Genomic DNA, 23,383 nt, shown 5'->3' with positions numbered 1-23,383 from the left:
ACAAGGTCGTTTACTTTGATGCGACTATTCTCTGTGTCCTCCATAGACACCGTTCTCAAAGTAAATAGCTGAGAAACAAGCCAACCACACTGGCAGATCATTTTAACGAAGGAGGACAAAGCATGAGTAATACGTTATCTTATTTTGTATCTCGTGATGAATATTACACTCACAGTCGCCAAACAGATTATCACACAATAACAATGACTCACTCTGGACGTTTTTGGAGTAAGATTTCGCTTTAAAATGGTTCAGTATATGTTCAAACATTACCAAACGTAATATATAAACTTGTTGAATTTCACAAAATCAATCATCTTAAAATGGATTACTTTTGGTGGCTTTACTGAGAATTGTGAATTAAATTACAGTTACAGTATAGTTTATTTCAAATTAAAATAACTTATTTCATAGTAATTCTGTAACAATTGCGCCGTTCTTTATTATTTCCAAACTCAGTAATATATTTTTTAAAATAGCACTTTATCTACTTTATAGAAGAATTTATTTATCGTTTGGCGTAATCTTGAATTGAGTAATAACGCCGTCTATGTTGCAAATATGTGGAAATGCGGATGGCAATATGTAAATTATAATAATCTATGCTATAAAAATTATAGCATAGATTATTATAGAATATACAAATTCAACACAGATGCAATTTTTTCCTATACACATAAAAATGATTGAACTAATAATATTCAGATTGCAATTGACAGAATCATTTTGTTACATAAGTAGTTTAGAAATTAATACAGAATCAGTTATCTACGAATGCAGTAGCAGTAGACGCTTTCTTCCTCCTTTTACTTTTAACAGCTTTTATTTAAACAAAATTACCGAATTCATTTTTCCAGTGAATTATGTAATTATCTTAAATATTAATGAAATGCTACCACAGCTAGAAGACAGATATTTAGAATGTCACGATACCCATTTAAATCATTAAAATTTCATAAGGAATAATATTTTCTCATAACATAAAATTTAAGGAATGAAACATACTTTCACAAACATTCTTATATTCACCATCCTATCCCCTTAAAAATTCTCAAGACATCCTGTTGTTTCTCGAGAGCACCAAAAAAGAAATCCTGGCTACTCCCCTGAACTGTGCTATTATTCCCCTGTCCCCTGTGACCTGTACTCCGCTAAAACAGGGAGACAAATTTTATATATAAAAACTCCCCTTCCTATTTGAGTCAACTGAAAGAAGACACTATTGACCTTGAACGTACACATCGACAGTCGAGAATATAGGGGAGGGTGGAAAGAAAGATAGAGACGAGTTGCTGGAATAGTGTGGGGTATTTGGCAGCTGTTCAATAATCGGAACACCTTTCGGGTCACATGTTTCATACCCCCTGCGTTTTCCCCCTCAGCTGATCGGACACACTACTCACGCTAAGGGAGGTTGCAATGGTGTGCCAGGTGTAGATAGCCTCACACTCGCCGACTTGTAGCAGGCGTGATCAGTGATTTTGTTATCCTAGTGCAATTAAATTAAGGACGTTCAACGATTGTTGAGACGAGTGGGCTCCGCGTACGAGAGGGTGTGCAGGTAAAATATGTGAGAAAGTCTTGAACAGACAACTCCAGTTGTTACCAAGGTTATAAGTATGAGTTAGAATAGGTGCTAGTGAGAGAGAGAGAGAGAGAGAGAGAGAGAGAGAGAGAGAGAGAGAGAGAGAGAGAGAGATGGGCGTTGCTAAGATACATGTGTATCTAAGTACTTCCTGTTCTCATGCTTTGTTTTCAACCGCAATTATAGTAACGCATGAACAAAATATCTAGGGAGACAGTACGGTTTATACGTAAAATATCTCAAGGGTTTAAACACTATAAAACTCTTAACCTTTTCTTGCCCCTTTCATCTGCAAACAAGACCATGTCAGGTGAAATTATTTCTATAGGCTGATAGAACAGTGTTATCATATTAATGCTCCTTTTATAGGACGCAGGTTAGAGTCTCATAATGTTTAAGGTGACGCCCAAGTGGTCAAGAGTGATTTATTGAGTACTGTAACCAGAACGTGTAAATAAACTGTTACAATTAATACCAAGGCGAACTGAGTTATAATGTACTCTTAAAGGTACTCATAGCACAAATTGTCAGGGTCGTCTTTGTTAGGTGAGAGACAACAATAACAATAAAGTGTTTTCTGAAGTTCGTATAGCTGTTCTATGGAGGTGCAGTTCAAAGACTTCGAGGTATAAAGACACGTGCCTCTGTTTTTTGTTCCTAAAGCAGTTTAATAGTTTTATTTTCCTATTCTTATCATGATTATGTCAATTATGTGGAAACAAGGGGAGTATAAACTATTAAATGACGTCATCCAACGTGTAGAGATTATCCTATGGGAAGAATCCTATAATCCAAAAAGGTTAGAATTCCATAATGAATACATCATTTTTTCCTGTGAAAATTAAAATAAAATAGAATAAATAATCAATTTTTTCCAACGTCGTAACATTGTTACACCAGAATCCATGCGCCTAGTACCATGAAGTGTGTTTAATCGGATTGTGTCATTAACGGTAACTTTATATATATATATATATATATATATATAACTAGTTAGATTAATGTTTGTTGACTGACTTTTTAAAACCTACAGGCTGTGGAATAGAATCTTACTGAGGTATGCATCTTTGTCACAATGGAATTCGATGGTAGGTAATTTTCATTGCCTTCTATTATGAAAACACCACTACGTGCTGGAGGCATGAAATCACTTGAAAAGCAACTATTTATTGCTATTTATTTTATAGAGAAGCATTCTTATGAGTTTTATTGTTTTTTCCTTTTCTCCTTGTGTATATATAAATCGTTTTGGTTTTTTTTTAAAATCATTTTACTGAATATAAAAATGAAGCATTTTAACCTTATTACGATGTATGAGACAACTCGAATGAGTTAAGATATAACATCGAGAAAATAAAATTAGCAAACAATATGGATAGTTAGATGAAAAGTTCAATATATGATTCTAAGGGACTGGGGAGTGATTTTTTTTTTTTAATGGAATTTAGAAAAAAAACTAACAATGGTTTTTTGATTGGTTAGTACTTCATCTGTAAATGAACTTTATGCTTCACACACACACACACACACACACACACACACACACACACACACACACACACACACACACACACACACACACACACACACACACACACACACACACACACACACACACACACACACACACACACACACACACACACACACACACACACAGAGAAATTTAAAGTGAAATATATATATATACATACATCATTACAGAATAAAATAATCTACAATATTTTATTTTAATGTACTATTCCTGTTATTTTTTATTAAATCTTCGGAAATATATTTTTATATTTTCCTGTGCATGAAAGCCATTTGATTTGCCGTTTTCACTGAACCAAAAGTACAAATACTGGAGAGCATGGGCGCGTAACGTATTGTTATAGTGCGCCACGCTCCTGAGAAGCGACCTTTAATGAAAACGACTCGACTGACGTTATACATAAAAAAAAAAAAAAAAACCAACCTTCCGTCAATGTGCGCACGTGGTGAGAAGTCTACAATAACTATTCACACTTCAGAGACTTTTGACAACAGACGCTAAAGCAAGCACAAAACAGACACAAAATGATAACAAATTCACACGCCATTTGTAATAAAGTGGAAAACATATCTTTCAGGAGATCTGGTTATTTGCATTTAAATTAAGGTCACTACAGCTCATGCTTCAAGCTCTTTTGAACACTGTTTTTTATTATTAGTATACATCTAATAAAATGAATAACATGAAACGACTTAAAAAAAAACACGAAATAAATGAAACACTATTAATCGTCATATTAACCATAGAACAAAAGAATGTAGTTATGGAGATAAGTGCTAAAATCATTGTAATATACGATGATTTTAATTATTTACAACACTAGATAATTATAAGAGGCTTATTTGTTGTTTCAATTATCTGTTTATATATGATTCTACGATCGAGTATTGTCTGAGTGGATAATTTGTGAAAATTAAAACAGCTCGCATGTTTCAGATATTTTGTGACAGAATTTTACACTAAAAACACTTATTTTGCAATTCAGTTATGAACGCAAAGCATCGTGGGATTGTTTTGTTAATGTCGCATTGCACATCAATTCCATTGTCGTTTTTCATTTTCAGAACAGTTGTTCGAAGAATGACGCAGTAATTGCTTTTGACATTGATTTAAATAGAGTTAGAACATTAGCACTATTCGATTTTCATGTTCAATTATAAGAAGGAAAGATTAAATCACCAACAAAAATCTATTTCTTTTGAAAATGCACAATATTGTTTGCTCTGCTTAGGCGATTCGGCAGATGAACCTTGTTGGGTTTTTATGAGATTATAGAATGTATGATTACTGAAATGTATAATAATACTACTATTATTCTCCCGCACCTTTACGGAGAGCCATTGAATCATCGGACAGGTCACTCAGACTACAGTAACAATATATTTTAGCCTATTAATTGCATATTCTTGGGCTAGTTTGCTTACTTTGTGGCAGGAAAAAGTTTCTAAGAGGAGAAAAAAATTCCAAATAACTCTATATGAAACGCATCATAGAATGATGCGTTTCATTGGAGGGTTCCAGAAAGCCCTCCAATGAAATATCACATATAATATTTTGTATTTATTTAAAAACTTATTACTATATTTCATTTTTATGAGATTTTATGAGAATGTATTATATCTCTACGTGAATACCTAATTACACTAATTTGGTATTATTCAAGCTATTTCACTTCATTAAGAAATATGAGTCATTTCTTATAAATCATATTTCTTATACCAAAGTCAATCAAGAAATCATTGTTTGCTTGGAATTTTTTTTTTTTTTAAATTTGATATATAATTTTATTATGAACATGTTAGGATATGCATACGACACATAAATCTTTAATATGTTTTTAAGATTTTTCCAATAGATAGCGACACTGCACTGAGTGTATTTCAAGCTAGGAGTTTCTTGTGTCTGTCCATACTGGTAGGGAGGGGGAAGCAAGAAGCGCTATGCAATTTTTGAGATGGCAGGATGCTACACCAAGTGACATTTATTTGAAGACAGTCTCTATATTTAGGGAAAAATGTCTGTCATGGTGGATGATAAACTGGTATTACGAGCAATTTAAATATTGGCAAGGATGGACCTATGTCAATGACGCAGAAAACGTCTACTTGGTCGAGAACATCAAATATTTTGGAGAACACTGCTGCTGTGGATGCTGGCATTCAAGACGAATGAAAATCAAGGACACTGCTGATGATTTTCCCATTTCTCGTCGCACTTTACGATATCATCGACCACTGCCTGAATTGCAAGAAGGTAGTTGTACGGCTTCGTGGGTAGCGTCAAATTCCGCGACAGACTCATTAAAAAACTAGTGGGATGATGGAGCAAATGTCTCAGCAAGTTTTGAGATTGCGTTAAAAAAATGGTTTCAAGACTTCTTTTTTAATTTGTATATTTTGTTTATATATTTTAATTATACATTTTTTCATTTTGTATATAATGTTTACAAACAATAAAACAAAAGTCAAATAATATCCCGATGAGAATATTTCGCTTTTCATCAAGGTTTTGTACAGTTTTTAATGACTGAGCTAGCAGTCGCTTTGAATCCAAATCAGCGATCCCCCAATCTGGCAAAAAAAAAAAAAAAAGAAAGAAAGAAAGAGAAAAGAAAACCGAATATCACATTTACAAAGTTAATACGAGCTCTGACTATTGGACATCACTTTCTTAGCATAAAAGTTATCATCTTTGCTTGTTCAGGTTTGCTTAATTAAGTAAATTTATATTTCTTAACTAAACGCTTTCCACCAGCTGCTAAGCCCTATACATGCATACAATGTTTTCTCCCTTAATAATAGCATGCACTGGTACAACAATAGACAACCTTTTTTTTTTTTTTATTTATTTATTTTATTTTTTTTTCAGATTGGAAAAAAAAAAGTTATATTATTGAGCATTTCATTTGGTTGGAATAAGTTCACATGTTGACGGGTGGGAGAACCCACACATAAGTCTCCCAAAACTATAAATATTTATAAATATAAATATTATTGGGTGTTTGACACTAACTAATTGCGAATATAGGCACTTATATGTGATGGAAACTTGTATGGAAGTAAAGTGAGAATATATGTACTTTCTTTTTTTTTCTTCTTCTTCTTTTTTTTTTTTTTAATCACATACTTATAGTGTGTGAAAACCGCGTAATTTTCACTTACAGCTGCCCAAAGTCAGCAAATTTCAATAAAGTACAGAGCAAATAATCTACGCACGCGTGTGTAAAGTGCGTGTTCAAAATGGCGCTGTTTACATTAGCAGTAGAGAGCTGTTTTTAGCTTGCTGCCAAGTATCCAGTTACGGTGCAAAGAAAATTCAGGTAGGAATCACCTGAACGATGTAGCATATTGGCTAAGCGGCCGTTGGAAACTGTGTTAAGGAAGCGATAATTAGGTAGCGAAGAATAGAATGGAAGCGATACCAGAAGCTTTTTGGTGTAGTCTCTGTAAATCGATTTGTTGTGTCATTCAGGAACTGCGTATTCCTTTCTCAACCATAAACGATGTTATGCACAAAAGACTGTGGCTTAGAAGTGCAGTTGCAGAAGTTATGAATAGTTTTTTTGTGGGAGAAAAAACCCTATATATATATCAGTGTGGGACCAGCTAACTCACCTTCAGTTGAAAAGCCCTTATAAAGGTTCTTCGCGTCCTAGATGGGATTCGAACCTAGATATTTCCATCCAAAGGGCGCCGTTGATACATACTAAGAAAATTTATGTAGCCAGTGATCAACATAAACGAAGCACATTCATACTAGAAATACTATCGCGGAGAGATGATGATAGTGCATTTTTCGACTACACTGTAATGGAGAACGCCAATCTTAGGCTCCACAATAAGCATCAGGGTGATTTTAGACCGGTGATGAAACTGATCTACCACCCACATCTTTCCCGCAGTGGACGAATCCACAACCTACCGTGAAGAGTGGAAGTCCAATCTACTCACCGACGTTGCAATGTGTAAATTATATTCTAAATGTAAACAAAAACAAACAAATCTTCTCAGTTATATTGTAAATAAATGTAAATTTGAACATCTTTTAGTGAAGTCCTTGTGCTGAATGAATCATTAAATAGGTGTTTCTGTAATTCTCAAAACACTGTTGTTCGGTATGCTTGGGGAATCAGTTAGGAAATTTCATTTACAATATTTTCCTGCTAAAATATGAAATTGTGTACTTATCAAAATTACTTATCTGAGTACTGTTTAAACGATATTCGAAATATTTACCTGAGTAATATTTAGCTTATAAAATTATCACGTTTCTGAAGAAATTAGTGGAAACCTTGATATAAATAGTATGATGACTTGTTTAACGAGTATAAAACGACGTATTCAAAGCGTCTTATGGCTTGTCACGTTCTAGAGAACGTGACAAATTACAAGGAGTGTTGTTTCCGTCACGTTGTTTGATATGTTGGCTGATATGTCGTTGACGCAGATGTTATAAACAATACGTGTTGGTTGCTCAGGTTTCGTAATACGGACGTAAAAAAGAAAATTCAACAGAGAATGCAAAATTCTCACAAAAGCATATACGTTTTTTTCATTTCAGTGTCAGGTAAAATGATCCTTAAAAAATGTATAAATGTTTTAGAAGAAAGAATAAAGTTACTAGCCCTTATTTACCCTCATTTCGGTCTAGAAAGGGACTGTATATATTCTTAAAATAATTATTGAATGATTAAGACTGGGGAATAAATAGGTCTGCAGAAACCAAATACTCCACTTACGCTTTCGCATGGCTAACCTGTGATTAAACTATATACGTGAATTAATTCTTCAGAAGTTATTTGAACTATCTTTATGTCCGAAGAACTAGAAGGAATGGATAACATAGTCAGCGATCTGTGTTACTATGGTCCGTTGACAAAATAAAGCTAAGGCGGTGGTTGTAAACTAAGACCGCACGTTAGTCACAGGCAACGCAAAATATTCCACTTTAATTGCCTATCGTCTCAGTTATATAACATCATCAAGCTGATTTCCCGTGTGCATCTTTGTTTACCTGTATTTTTAGGACACGTTCTGTGAAAAAATTATAGGTATCACTGGGTGGCAGATTAATATCATCGCTTAGTATGAGACCCACCACTACCACTTCGTTTATTGGAGACTACAGGTTGGCAAAACCATGTTCTCGCATAAAATGGAAGGGGAATGTATCTTTTTGAAATTCACTTCCACCTACACAATGATCTCTCTTTCAATGCAAAATCTTCAAAACCACATTTCCTACCTAAAACACTCACCTATAGTCTTCTTCAACCTATACATCTCCTTTTCTAATCGCTCGTACTTTTCAAAAATGATATTTGCAGATGCGTTTACCATTATCTAGTGTCAGAGAGTGGCTAGCATTTGCTCTTTATTGCCTTCTATAGCTCAAAATAGGTTTATAGTGTATGTCAATTTACACGAAACTCAAGGCACTGAAGCCTTGAGTTTCACCAAACATCATTATCTTTCTAGATATCAATGACCCTCTCTTCCAGAAGATCCAATCAAATTCACATTCTGATGAAGTTCATTACATTACACTACTCAACATTTCACTTTTCTTTCTTATTCCAAACTCTGCACTTTCAAAATTAAAAATAATTTCTTCATTTCTCTAAAACCTCGAATGTTTTATTCTTTCTTGATATATATAAATACACATCTTCTCATAATTCAAGATAGCAAGTTTTTCTTTTACTGTAGGAGTTACTTTGAGTTAACAAAACCTGTATAAATCGCAAATCTGTCTGAATTATAGAAACGTTCTGGGATCCGAGGGAAAAGAAGTAATGTCATCAAATCACTTTAAACCACTGTCCATTCACAGTTCAACTTCAAGCGCACAGAAATTTCTTCTCTTTATTCATTCCTTTTACTGCTGTTCTTTGGAACAACTTTCCTTCAAACCTATCGTGACTGGGATCATCATAAAATATTTTTGGAAGGAGAATGATATCAGTTCATCCATAATGTAGAATAGTTCATGTCCAGAAGAGAAAGTATCCAGTAAAAAAAATGAAGAAAAGGAAAGCCTACAAGGAAAGAGCTTACACAGCGCCAGGATATCCATCTGCATCTGTTATAATCAGTGTCATAATCAGTATAACTAAATCACATTTTTTCAAACAAAGTTTCTACAGATTAAACACATCACAGTTTAAGATCACCTAAATACTCCTAATTTAAAACTTAAAAAAAAGATAATGAAATATATGTTTTACCTTCACAAGGGACTTGGGAAATCTAAACCTGATTCTCTAGAACAGAAAGGAAAAAAAGGCAATGAACACTACGCTAAAGGAAGGCACAGTCATAACATAAATTTAGATACAAAAGACAAAATAAAGTAGATCGAATTTATTAACAGTGAGAGAAATAAAAAAAACAGTGCTTTTATTTCTGGTGCAAAAAAATTATAATTTGGTTTAAAAGTATAATATTTAATTCTACGTATTACAAAGGACCAAATTACTTAATAGTACGATTTAGTCTATTTTATTCTGTCTTTTGCCTCTGTTTAATTCCTTCTAAATGGTTTCTCATATTATTCCCTGAGAGCTGTCGATTCCCAAGATTTATACGGTATAAAAAATTAATATTTCCTGCTAAGAACAATAAAGCTATCAGTTACAGGATTTCAAGGATGAAGTTAAAGACTTGAGGATCAGTTTTAAAATAAAATACAAAAATAAAAGAGCTTTGACAATGGAAGATTCGAATACAAGATATTAACATCCAAATCCAAAAGTGCTTCCGTCAAGTCATCCAACTCATATATAACGATATAGCTTAGCTTTATGAGTTTGAAATAGTTATGAGGACAGGATATATATAATTCAAACAATACTATAAACTCACTGTAAGAAAAATTTTTCCTTAACTTCGTCAAATGACATGTTTCTTTGATAACAAAGAAACGTTCATTATAAAGCATTTTTCTTGTTTAGCGCTTCCGTATTTCGGTCTGTCTGCTCGGTTACCATGGAAACATCGACTTCCCTTCATCTTTCAAGGGAAAAAAACCCACAAAATGCATTATTCTTGGTATTCATTTCGAAATATGTACAATTTTTAGTCGTACGTCATCATCTTATGCCTGTAGCATTTAAGTCCGTAAAGTTCATCAGCTTCGATGTGAACTAAATTTGGTGTGTTGTAGGTGCAGCAGCTATATATTATGAGAAATTGCATTACTGGTTGGCAGATGGTTATGTGTTGTTGTGTGTCGTTTTTATACACCTGTTTTATCTCTCAGGGATTGTGGCGTAAAAAAGATCTGGGGAAAGGAAGAAGAAATATACATCTAAAGGATTGTAGTGAAGGAAGATCTGAGAAAAAAAATCTTAACACCCAAATATATTTAGAATTATAGAATTTTCAAGATCAGTAATAATTATGACTTAAAAATCCCACGAGGCCAAAAGCTTGAGTTATAAAAATTGTAACTGAATTATCCCTTTCCTCTCCAGGCTATTCCAAAATAACACTTTGTAAATGTATTATAATAGCCAGTATGCACACTACACTAGTTTGTCATATTATAATTACCTCGAAAGAAAACACATCTCAAAGTTATTATTTTTATTTTTTGTATTTTTATTCACAACTTATTATTATTTTGCTATTTATACGTTAATTGGTCAATAGGACTTAATTTACTTCTATACAAATAAAATTTTTGCGCGATATTCTAATCTCCGTGGTTCCTCTCCTACACACACAGCACTATAGAGCTCCTGGAGAAATAAATTATAAATTAAGTTAGCCAAGGAGACTTTTCAATCTCTCTTTAAAACCATAGCATCCAACTCATCGTTTTATGGCCAACTCATCCCATTCATCTTTCATCAAGACTTTCAAATCAAAAACTTCGTTTGAGAACCGATTGTTAAATGTGGAGCTCCATCTTACTATGCCTGTCAGAAATCTTTCGCACTGTTCACATTTTTTTAAATAACAATAACGGTATTGATAATTGAGATAACTCTCACATGTTTTACAGCAGCGTATGAATTTTCTCTGCTTCTGATCTTGAATTTATTACAAATGTTGTCGTAAATAAGACAAAACATATCCTCATCCCTGTTTAAGAAGATTTTTTTTACGGCCGATCTGTTATACTAGATGTGTGTAGAAAGAATCGTATCTTCCCAGAAACTCTTGAAACAACAAAAAAGTGCCATTCCTCTTTATTCTTAGTCTTACAATATTATTGAGCACGAGGAATTCCAGATTACTGAAATCTGGAGTTCCTCGTGGCAAATTTGGGAAGAATTTTCTCTACTGTCTGTGCCTAACGCGAGGTTTGTTTTATCATCACTAGAACAGTTTCTCAGAATACCCTACAGATTCCAGTTTACGCACATACATGCACATATAAAATCATCCTTATAAGACTTGTTTTGATTTTGCTGTTCAATTTGTCATGATGATAAACAGCCTATTTTTCTACCCACTGCAGGGTGAAGGCCTCTCCCATTGAGGGAGGTTTAGGGTGTACTACTCCCATGGTGACCCAGTCCGTAATGGGAGAGCGGGTTCGAATCCCCCAGCCAAGAGGCTGCGGGATTCGAACCCGCAGCCTCTTGGCTGGAGAGCGGATACGCCAACCACTCGGCCAACCAGGCTGGCTTCAATGTGTCATAGCAGTACAGATATTTTGCTTCTTGAAATTAGAATAACCACAAACCATTTTCTATGTATCATTTTTACCGTGGAGGCGGCGAGACCAGAAATAAAAATGGCGCAGATGAATATTTTGATTCCAAGATATATAGGTATGATGACCTAGCATAGACATAATCGATGCAATAATCAACTTGATTTTTGTTCTTTTTTTTTCTGTAATAATGTTCACTTCTTAAGGGGACCAGACGGTGACTTACTCTATTACAGACGCCTCCGAGAGATAGAGCATCTAAAATATAAAAAGTAAAGCGTATGCAATATTTTTAATATGCAATAACAGTTTTCTCCGTGGATCGTTTGTGTTCTCAAAAATGATAAAACAGATTTAAAATTGAAATTCTATGCCTGGCTGTAATGCCTTCTAGATCCAAATACAGAGATACGGAAAGCGTATAAAAGTGTATAGGATAATAAAATGGATACTAGTCTTGAAATTCACAATAATATCAGTCAATTTTAAATGAAAAAAAAAAAAACTTTAATGAAGAACAATGAATAGTAATTTATTCAGCCAGTCTTTAATGTGGAGGAGAGAGGGGAAAAAAAGAAGATTTCCTGGATAAAAAAAAAGAGTTAAAACAGGAGAACAATTATCGTCATAGAGAATGCTGTCTATAGGAAGAAGGAAAACCATCTCTCCTTCTAGATGCTTATAATAAAGTGCACGAATGAAGAGCGTGAGACTTCATCAACCCGAATTCTTGCAACTTGTCATTCACAACAGTACATCAGTGACATCCTTAGTGGAAAGGGCTCTGCAAGGTGCACGCTTCGATGAGTAAGCCCTGTCTCCAATAGCACAGTCGACAACGACGAAGGGTGCCATTGGCGCGGTACTGTGGGCGTATCTCCATATTTCATTACGCGCGTTCTTGCAGTAGAAATGGCCGTAAAGTGGCATGGAGCAGGCCGTAGTGAGGAGCAGAGGGGGATTAACAAAAATGGGGAGGAAAAGTAAGCTCGCATGGTCCTGGAAGTGAACTTCACCGCCTTGCGCAAAGGGGGAAGGGGGGCGTGGTCCGGCCATAACTATAGTCCCCCCACACACACCAGACGGCCGCCACACCATTAAAAGACCCTTCGGGTGCGGTGGTTACGGACAGAAATGCAGCTCGCCGGATGAGCACATTGATTTCTTGATAATGTGTTGCCACTGAGGTGATGGACGACTCTGCTCGCATGCTGTTTCGCTCACTCGATAGAATCGTGTCACTGAGAGGCCTCGAGACTGCTGACAACACACCACCGACGGATACTGCATTGTATATCACCCTTGCGATATTTCTAGGCCGCAGAGGGCATGACAGAAAGCATTAGTAGTAGTAGATATGAAGTTAGAGAAATTATAGTTATTGGTTATCACGGACCGTAAGCATTTTTAGGTGAAGAAAAGACTTATCAGTGGAAGAAAGACTAGCGTCTTATGTACCGAACTGCTCCCACACGGAAATAATCAACGACCATTGCGATACACCTAACTTTTGTAATTAATCACCGACTCATGATTTTTCTTATAACAGAATGTTCTGAAATTGGAAGACATTTCAAAACCTTTTTTTTTTTTTAACTGAGAGTTTTTGAAGAGAGTCGGAGATGCTTCTCTCACCTAATAATACCTTCATCATCCTTCTTCAATTCCCTTCCTCCCCAAACACGTTTAATTATAGGCTTAGATATCGAGGTCAAACTGTCAAATGATATACATCTTTGAATTAAATACCTTTGCCCATTGACGGAGGGGGGGGGGATAAATAAATAAACAAACAATTTTGTGGCGAAATATGAAGGTGAAGGCAAAAAAATTGAGTTCAGTCAGCAGACGTTGGTTTGATTCCACAGTGCTTTAAAGACGATTAGTCCTAAATGTTTAATGATATTTAGATTTTTGTTGCTCCTTTTCCATTCTTTGAAGAACAGAAAGGCACTGTTATGAAGTTGTGAAGTCCTGCCTATATGAGAGCATACCTTCTAATCCTTTCTTGAGATTTGATAAAGTCTACTGCATTAGACCATTTGAGAATACCATGCTTCATATTAGATGCACGCGTTGTGTGCATCTAATATGAAGTATATATTGTTGTTCTATCGTTTATTCGACATTTATTTTTATTCAAATAATCGATGCTTTATTTACTAGCACTGTTCAAAATGTGCCTACAATTGTTGAAAAGGTTTCTGAATTACTCTATAAAAGTTTGATCTTAAATTTACAAATACTGGATTATAAAAATTGGAGAAGACTGAGGTAAACATTATATCATTTAGTTGTAGTGAAAGAAGAAAATATGATATTAAAAAGGATATAATAAAACTCTAAATTTTGGATTATTATACAATTAGTGCATAATGCCAAATGTTTAGTTATAGCACTTTAATTCAAGCAGTACCGAATATTTAATTATGCGAATCAATGACCAGTATAACTCAGAGCCTTGATAGATATATTACCATTAATCAAATATGTCAGTTAATGGAGAGTTACGCCCAGTACATACATTGCATTTTCTTAGCCTGTCGTCCGAAGACAGAGGTGATTCTTAAATATGTCACACTTTTGGAGGAAGGCATTAACTTTAACGATTACAATAATTATTGAAGTTACAAAAATAGGATTTTTGTAACTCAAAATCATGATAGCAGAGGTGGGGGAACATTCTAGCAATAGATGAACCTTTAGATTCTTCTTCCGAAAAAAAAAAAAAATTAGGCCTAATAATGAATCATACTAATTTTATTTTATGAACGAAAAAATGATCTTAAAAACTCCCCAGAAAAAAGGAAGAAAGAAACAAACAAACATTGCAATGCAACGTCAAAGCATCTGCGGCTTGCTACGAGGTTGTGAGCATAAAGCGAGGTTTATAACGTTCTTTAGGAAAACAATTAGGATAGGATGGCGCGTAGGCGGTGCTGAGCATAATTTCTGCTAAAGATATCAAATACTAGAAGAAAATACTGGTGACAACACAGAAGAATGAACATAAAGATAAAAAGTGAAGAGAAATAGTAAAATAAAATGCAAATTATATTTTTTTTCAAGTTCTTCTGAAAGGCAGTAAAAGTAAATAACTCATTTTATACACTAGATTATTTATATTTATTATACAATAATATATTAAGTAACAACCAGATGCAAAACAGTTTTTTTTCAGAAAAAAAAGTCATGTTCATAAAATGTATTTTTTGAATCATTTGAATCTTGCAATATACTGAAATCACCTAAAACTGCTACGCATTCGAAAAGATATAAATAGCGACATTTCTGCAAACACTTGAGGTTTCCAATAAAATGCTTCTTAACTTTTTTTTACAAAAATACTATTGGAAGTTTAACTCACTCCACCTGAAACTGACATTTTTAATGGAGATCATTTAGTTCTTTCTCATTCGTCAAATGACGGGTTGAGTCCCTATGAAATCTTTGCTATCTGGTTCTATCTCTGGCCATTTCTGTCATCTCGATAACTGTGACCTTTCCCTTCAAAGACTGTAGAAAAGTTCTTTGGGATCTATTCCTTGATTGTCTTCGTCCAATAATTCCATTCAAGATGTTTAGTAAACATCATATATATTTAGTAAACTCCGAAAGGACTCTGGAGGTGTCCAAACCATCTTATTTGCTGTTTATTAATTATAGATGTGATATCTTCTCTATAGTTTAATTCGTGTTGGATTGCTCATTTGTTTTGTGTTCTGACCAGTGAGTCTTATTTATTTTCCTTTAAGCATCTCATTTCGAATTCTCTGATTTTCTGTATTTCTTTCTGACTGAGTCTTCATGTCTCAGTTCCATATGTTGACATAGGTATAATAATGGTTTTATAGAGTTTTAGTTTGAGGATTTTTTTAAATGCTGTTAGTTTTCCATAATTTGTTTAGTTTATTCATATTAGACCATCCTTTGTCAAGTCTGTAGTTTACTGTTTCTCTGTTGTCGAGGTCGAGTAAGGAGACTGCCAAGATATGTAAATTGCTTTACTTGTTTTCAAGTATTTTCTACGTTTATTGAAAATTTTTCCTCATCTCTTCTTATTTTCATTGTTTTAGTTTTGCTATGTTCTACGTTCATTTATGCAACATAAAATAGTTGACTATTGAATCCTTTTTTTTTTAATATATATTCTCTTGTAATAAATTAAACATGTGGTGAGTAGAGAAACTAAGACTAATACAATTCTTTCTTTTAATATTTCTCAATCTCAACAAAAATCGAAGGTCAATAAAACCTGAAGTGTTATATATATTGCACCAAGAATTTCTTTACTGCTTTCTTTAAACGCTGCAGGAGGCAGTGTTGATAGCGTAAGTCTTAACAGGGAGGGCACAAGCACACGGCCTATTCACAGTAGGTGTTCTTCAGGTGGAAGATGACACTGGAGTGGGTTAGCTGATTAATAACAGCAGAAACGGAATGATGACAGAAAGGGCGTTAGACTTAAAGATTAACTAATATATAATATAGTTGCCATACGATTGTTAGTTACAAAGTGTGCACATCAAATGTGAACCAGGCTTTCAATAATCCTGTCACTAATAATACTCTGAAATGAAAGTAGAAAAAAACAAAACACTTTGAGAAATTAAAAATACCATTTCTTTAGTACATTTTTCTTTCCTGAAAGTCAATTATTGTAAGTAAAAAGAAACGGTCGTGTTAACAGGTTTGTATCCTGTTTGGTAATTATTCCTCTTAATAAAATAAACAGCATGTTTGTTTGGTGGATTATTTCCCATTAACAACATAATTATAATTCGATTCTTCAAATAAATAAAAATTTTAAAAAATTTCAATTGAAGTAGATTTTATTTTAATCGTTAAAATGTATTTAACGTTAAACAATATGTTTTTTTTTATATATACAGTATAATAAATGAATACAGATATTGATCAATAGATTTTTAAGTAATATTTAATTCATATAGGATATATTTAAATAATTAAAAAATACTTTTGATACATATAAGAAGTAAAGACAGATATTTATAAATTATTATTATTAATTATAATTACTTATAAATTCAAGTATTTAACCGTAAAAACATATCTGTATTTATTTCTTCGGTCTAAATAAAACAACGTTTTAAATTGTTAATTTAATTGGTAATTCTATATTGAATTGTAATCATTAAATTAATTACTCTAAGTTCATCAACAATTCATTATTGAGATGAATTCTGAACACATTGGGAAAGTTTTGTGACGGTTGAGGCATTTTCAGTTAGAAATTCTCACTTAGTGAAAAAAAAAAAAAAAAAAAACAGAAAGTGACACTTTCATCAATCTCTTTACGAAACCAGGGATGCTATCCTCTTTCATGTTTATTTATTTATATCCAGTTTTTACTTTTTTAAGGATGTAATTATTCGCCCGGTTAAACAATAGCGATCAAAAAAATTGCACTTAATGAACTTAATTGGTGGATTATTTCCCATCTTCTTTTTCCTTTGCATTCATAATTCACTTAACACAAAGGACACTTTTAAGAGGCAGTTAGACTGGCAGCAGCATCTCTCTCTCTCTCTCTCTCTCTCTCTCTCTCTCTCTCTCTCTCTCTCTCTCTCTTTCTCCCCCTCCCAGTCTGTCTCTAGTATCCATAATTAGATTTTAATTATGCTGTGTTGATAAAAATATAATGGTGTAAAGGAGCTATAGTCGCCATTTAGGTTTCAACAGTTGATACTCTCCGGAGGTGAAATAGCAATAAAATGATTTTATTTCTCACTTCACTTCTCAACTGAAGGTTTTTGTATTATTTTAACATCTATATAAATTTATACATTAGTTTGGATAAGAGTTGACCCAATAAATTCCTGATTTTCCATATTTTACTGATATAATTCATCGATTTTTTTTTTACTGCAGAGGCATTTTTGTCCTTTTTTTTCTATATACGCATCACGTGTACAAAATAGCAACTGTTCTTACACAGTTATTCCAAGTAAGAACACCTGTATCCTCTGTATCACCTGTATCCTCTATTATTTTCTCCTCTGTTAGCAGACTCAGATAAAGACTTCGTAATCTTTGATTTCACTCATATTTATCTATCTTTTGGAGATTAATCTATAGTCACTATCCTGGAGATGAAGACAAATCTATACCCTGACTACCTATTCCTGCTCGCGCTTCCATCCTCTCTAAGGTAATGGAGAACAACATTAATAATCAGCTTCTGTGCTACTTGGAAGCATTTCAAGAAATACATAATTACCAATATGTACCCACCTCTACTATCAATTCACATGGGGATCATCTTACTTAAGGCCTTGACATTTTCCACTTTTGGAAAAATGTCAAGGAAGAGATGGAGAAACCTCAAAGAGTGATTCGTCGTATTTATAAGTCGCTAGTTCGACTTTATTATAAATTTCTCATTATAATCTTCCATTTTATAATTCTATTTTATTCGGTGAGATATCTTAGGGCTTTTTTATTCTCTCTCTCTCTCTCTCTGTGAAGGACCTGGGATCGAATCCTGTCGAAAGCTTCTCGTGTGAAGTTAAGTTAGCCGATCTTATTCCTGGAAATTCGGATTTTTTTTCTTCCCAAAAAGACGTATTGGCTAGAAAAGAGCAGAAAATGAAGAACACGTGCACTTAATAGATATACGGTTTTTTTTTTGTGTGTGTGTGTGTGTGTGTGTGTGTGTGTGTGTGTGTGTGTGTGTGTGTGTGTGTGTGTGTGTGTGTGTGTGTGTGTGTGTGTGTGTGTGTGTGTGCGCGCGCACGCATATAATACCGTGTTCATTATCTTATATATAAAACTTTGCGATATAGGAAAGCAAAACTTGAATTATTTTTAACTTTGCAAAATACAGACTATCCCAAATGTCATATATAGGACAGTGCCCGTACACAGGTCATAAACTTCTTTACTATGTGCAGCAGTCTAAAAGAAAGAAAATTTTATCTAACTATCCAAAAGGGCTATAGGCTAGTATTTAAGATTAAGATAATTTTTAGAGAATGTTTCGCAATTTTTCTAACAAAATCAATTTTAATAATATTCTCAGAGGGAAATTATATTAAAGAATTATTTTTTTGATAAATGATATCAATGATAGATCAGAAATTTAAAAGAATGAATGTACCTTCACAGTAACACCGATTAAGTTCTGAAATATACAACGATTGAAGGAAAAAATAGCGACAACGGCTCCAAAAATGAAGGATAGCAGCAGTACAAGACTATGCGTGTAGCGTGTAGATGGTAGCACTGGCATGGTTTGCAGTACTCATACTGTACAGCGATATTTGAATGCGGTGTTTTAGTTGAAGATAAAGTTTAAAAAAGAAGCAAAATGTGTGTCTCTTAAAAAGGAACTAAGGTAGTGACTCCACCAGGAAAATCTCCACAACGAGGCAACGCAAAAGCAATGTCAATAATTTCTGTGACTGCGCATATTCATCTCCAGCATGCTATTCCTCGGTGAAAACTCAAACTCAGTCCATTTTGTTTCATGATAATCCATGCAGAATTAATGAAGCAATGTATGCATCGGTGAAAACGAAAAATACTGGAACATCTACCCTTCTTCATGACACAAGTCCTCGAATGACTTTGACCTCTGCAATAATCGCAGGAATATCTCCTTGCAGGAGTTTTCACTTGAAAGCAAGATGTATCGCAGCCAATGCCCTGCTTCTTTTGGATAATCAATAGTTATTATATAAAGCATGTAAGCTGTACGTACATGAAAAAAAAAATCTTGTTCTGACTACTTTTCCCTTAAACCTCGTTGCAACTTTTGTCAACCCAGAATACATTTAGTGCCGCAAGTGGACTAAGAAATGCTTTCTACCTTTATTAATTTTATATATTTTTTTATATTTTTACTTTTTTTTTGCATAGTCTGAAAACGCCCCTGCTCTAGAGACCAAACATGGAACTTTATCAACCCACTTCAAGCATCCAACAAGTCAGGCGTAGTAACACACCGGGAAATGAAATTCATTTCTCACCTGAAATCAATTAAGTTGGTTGGTTGAAGAGCGGATACGCTAACCACTTAGCCAATAAGGCGGTATCAAATGATACTTAAGATAACAGAATTACATGAAAGTGTTATCCCCCTCAAAAAAAACAAAAAAAAAACGGGTTTTATGATACTTTCTTTGGCACATTCATATGACTCCTAAGACTAAACACCAGTTCATCATCCCTAAGATTAATTTTTTTTAAATTCTTAATTTGTAACAGTTACTTCTTATAACACACCCGTCTACTGAATGCAAAAATCGCATATTTGTCGAGCAGTGTAGTCTTAAACCTGCAATGGGCGTAACTCTACCTGGATCTTATTACAAGACAATGACCAGCCCACAGACAGCAGTAACTATAATAGCCGTCTTGGCAATTATTACCAAACACACCCTAGCGGTAGAAATGTGAATTAAGTCCAACAGCTTTCACCAATACTGCTGAAGCATAGCTGTTGCGAAAGCCTTGTATAGAAGCCGCTAACTTTTTCCATCATCCCAGGAAGGACAACAGATTGCAGACGATTTATCCAATAGGGTCTTATAAAGTTAGTCAAGTGCGCAGAATCCGACTAGAAAGAAATACAATAAACTGACAATGAACAAACCATCAAATCAGGTGCTTAAATATCCCCTCTTTCCCCCTCTTTCTTTATCCCCTGAAACTCCGGAGGGAGATAAAAACAAGCAATTTGCCATTAGCTTCGGTTGTGGGTGTAAATGAGGGGCGTGAGGTCCTTTTACACGTGCAAAGGTGCTTTTCGCCGGTCCATTAGAGGCAGGATGAGATGCAAACTTTCTCCTGACGAAGAACGGTCGCAGGATCACGTTCTCCGATGACACTAGGTAACCGTAATGCATGCGCGCACGTCTTTTGCCCGGTGTTACGGACGGCGGGGTTGAGTCTTGTCTATAGTTACAAATTCTCGCAGACTCCTGCCTCCGTTTCTTCGCCGAAATGAGAAATCCGTCATTGCCCTTTAGCGGAGTTAGGTTTCAAATTATGGAGGAAATGCAAATCCCACTAAATGACCTGAAACTTGGCGATGGAGAATAACAAATTTCCGTCTGGAGCCTCACGTTTTGCTCTCAGATGATATGTCACAGGAGAAATAAACTGGAAATGTATATCCCCTAGGAACTAATGAGAGCAGGGCATTCTCCAGGGGTGAGAGTAACTTACGTCTGGGCGGCAGATCGGATGTCATTTCTCTATAGGCTTGCCAGGAAGGAGAAGTAAGCGGACCCGCCGCTACGTTCGTCAGATGCGGGCTTGCATTACATCTTAATGGACACATGCACAAACACGCGGGCACGCTCTCAGAGCCGCACCTGCTAGTCTTACCGTGCCTGATCGTGTAACACCCTCCACAGGGGCAGCGTTTGCAGCACGTGCAACTAGAGACTCCTTCGTAGACTCTCTCTCTTTCTCTCTCTCTAACCCTTTGATGCAAGGAAACCTATGAATGTCTCCTTCCGAAAAGTGATATTTGTTTTCTTTATCGAGACTACTTTTCTAAACTGAACAGTGACTAATACTCTGTAACAGTTAGCTGCTATGGTTACTGGGTGCAGGTCGGATTACTCGCCCGAAATCATGCTGGTATTTGAAAAGGATCAAATGGGCGTAATATTTCCTCTGTTCATCGACCAGTAGCAAATACAAAAATAGACTAGAGGAAGGTCGAAATAACTTCTGTCTTTAATAAACTCTGATGGTACAGTGGTGGGCAATAAAAATGCTGTAGCCACTGTAAGAACCATTTCTTGGTTGGTCGTTTGACTCACCAGCTAGTTTAAGGCTGTTTGGAACAGTTGCGACTTAAATCATAGCAATACTTCAAAAAAGATAACAAAACTCGTTCCTGTACCCAGTAAGACCACCAGACAAGCTTCAACTCCATTTAATATATATAAATATATATATATATATATATAGCAAATATGAAGAACTTATATATAAATGTTTTTATAGGTAGATGATGCAGCTTAAAAATTCACATTTCGCTTTCTTTACCCTTTTGGATAAGACATGTATTTCTTATATAATTCTTTGATGGAAAATGAAAAAAAAAAAAGTGGAGGGAGGCAGATTCTGACGGTTCTATACGGTTCATTATATGTATTTAAATACTAAAAGTGATAATCTTGAAAATTTCGCTACATTTTTGAACACAAATCATAACAGAAGTCGGAATTATGAAGAGGACCGAGGCAAGAATTCACAACTTAGATTGCATTTATCGTAATTTTGTTTTAATTTTCTTTAAAACTAATATAATTTTAATTCACTTTAAATTTATTTAATTAAATTTATTTCAAATTAAATTAAATTTATAAATTTATGCACTTTGAATTTTATAATAATTATTATAAATTATTATAATTATAATAATGAATTTAGTTTAAAATATTAAAGTTATATATAATTATTTATATTAAAACAAATTTAAGTTCTTATTTTGTGTCCACATTAATTTTGCTATTTCTAAAAAAAAATAATAAAAATAATAATAAATAAAATCAGAGTCAGCGCGGTTAGCTAAGTAGCTGTGCGCTTCGCAATGATATACCTGGGGAAGGAGTGTCCTAGGTTCGATTCCCGTCGGTGACGTGAAGAGCTGAAGGACCTTCCTCAGCCATAGACAAATTAGCCGGTTTTGGGCGCGGACAGTATGGTTTTTTTCCCCCAGTTTATCCTGGGGTTTTTCATCCCCAAAGCAGGCAACCTGGCCTAGAGAACTCAACACCACAAACATTGGATAATCTGGGGCGTAGGGCTGACCACCTTATCCTGTGAACGGTTTGAGGTCCTATGATTAATAAACCCTCGACACCGCAAGGTAAATGAGGGAAAGGAAGATGAGATGAGATAAAATCAGAATTGTATTTAATGATATGGTAATAAATTGTGAATTAAATTTATAAACTGAACGACACTACAAAATTATTCCTTTTTTTAGTATGATTTACGAAGTCTTATCTACTAAAGAAAGCATATCTTTGAGTACTGTTTAAGTTCCAGTTGCTGTTAATAAGCCTGGTTGTCGCAAACATTCTTGTCCGCTCGCCGTGGACAAGAATGTTTGCGATTGTCTTTAGATGGGATATAAATTTTCGTCCGATGTGAGACCACTGTCCCGCTTACTGGAAGCCTGAAGTGGCTTGAAAAATTTATATTTGGTCTCTAGAGCAGAGTTTCGATTATGTAAAATAAAATAGGTTTGCATATAACCTATATAACCTCTTGTGGGTAGGAAGAACATAAAAAATTTAAAAACAAATTATTTTTTTTAAAAAATGTAGAAAACAAATAAAATAAAAAAATGCCTTATAGTGCATTATTATCATACGTTTAAACTTTACGTAGATGGGATACAAATAAATAAATAAATAAATAAAAAATTAAGCAACCTAAACGGAATGTTATTTTTATTAAACTAAACCGCCGGTCTGGTTGGTCGAGTGGTTAGCGCATCCGCTTTCCAACCAACAGCCTGCAGGTTCGAATCCCTCCGCAGGCAGAGATGCTTGTGATTGTCTTATGTAAAAATTAAATTCGTCGTACGGTGTGAGACTACCATAACTCCA

At 34.5% G+C, this 23,383-nt stretch overlaps 1 protein-coding gene across 5 annotated transcripts in view; it reads right to left on the bottom strand.

The window, feature by feature from the left end:
* Sobp (Sine oculis-binding protein) overlaps nt 1–23,383 on the bottom strand; it is a 211,344-nt gene that overhangs the window by 132,776 nt on the left and 55,185 nt on the right. For 3 of the 5 annotated variants that reach the window (XM_090408985.1, XM_090408987.1, XM_090408989.1), the window contains exon 2: nt 9,346–9,381. The exons of 1 other annotated variant lie outside the window; for it this stretch is intronic. In XM_090408985.1, the coding sequence (XP_090265111.1) occupies nt 9,346–9,381 (36 nt within the window). Of the gene's footprint in view, nt 1–9,345; nt 9,382–22,365; nt 22,416–23,383 lie in introns of those variants that run through there. One more of the 5 variants, XM_090408988.1, reaches the window with a different exon arrangement.

The sequence above is a fragment of the Typopeltis vanoorti genome, chromosome 19 (genome assembly GCF_054136105.1).
Source record: "Typopeltis vanoorti isolate ZY-2024b chromosome 19, IOZ_Tvanoo_1.0, whole genome shotgun sequence".
NCBI classification, from domain to species: Eukaryota; Metazoa; Arthropoda; class Arachnida; order Uropygi; family Thelyphonidae; genus Typopeltis; species Typopeltis vanoorti.
The sequence above is the reverse complement of the archived record's forward strand: the minus strand, read 5'-3'. Positions and strand labels throughout refer to the sequence as shown.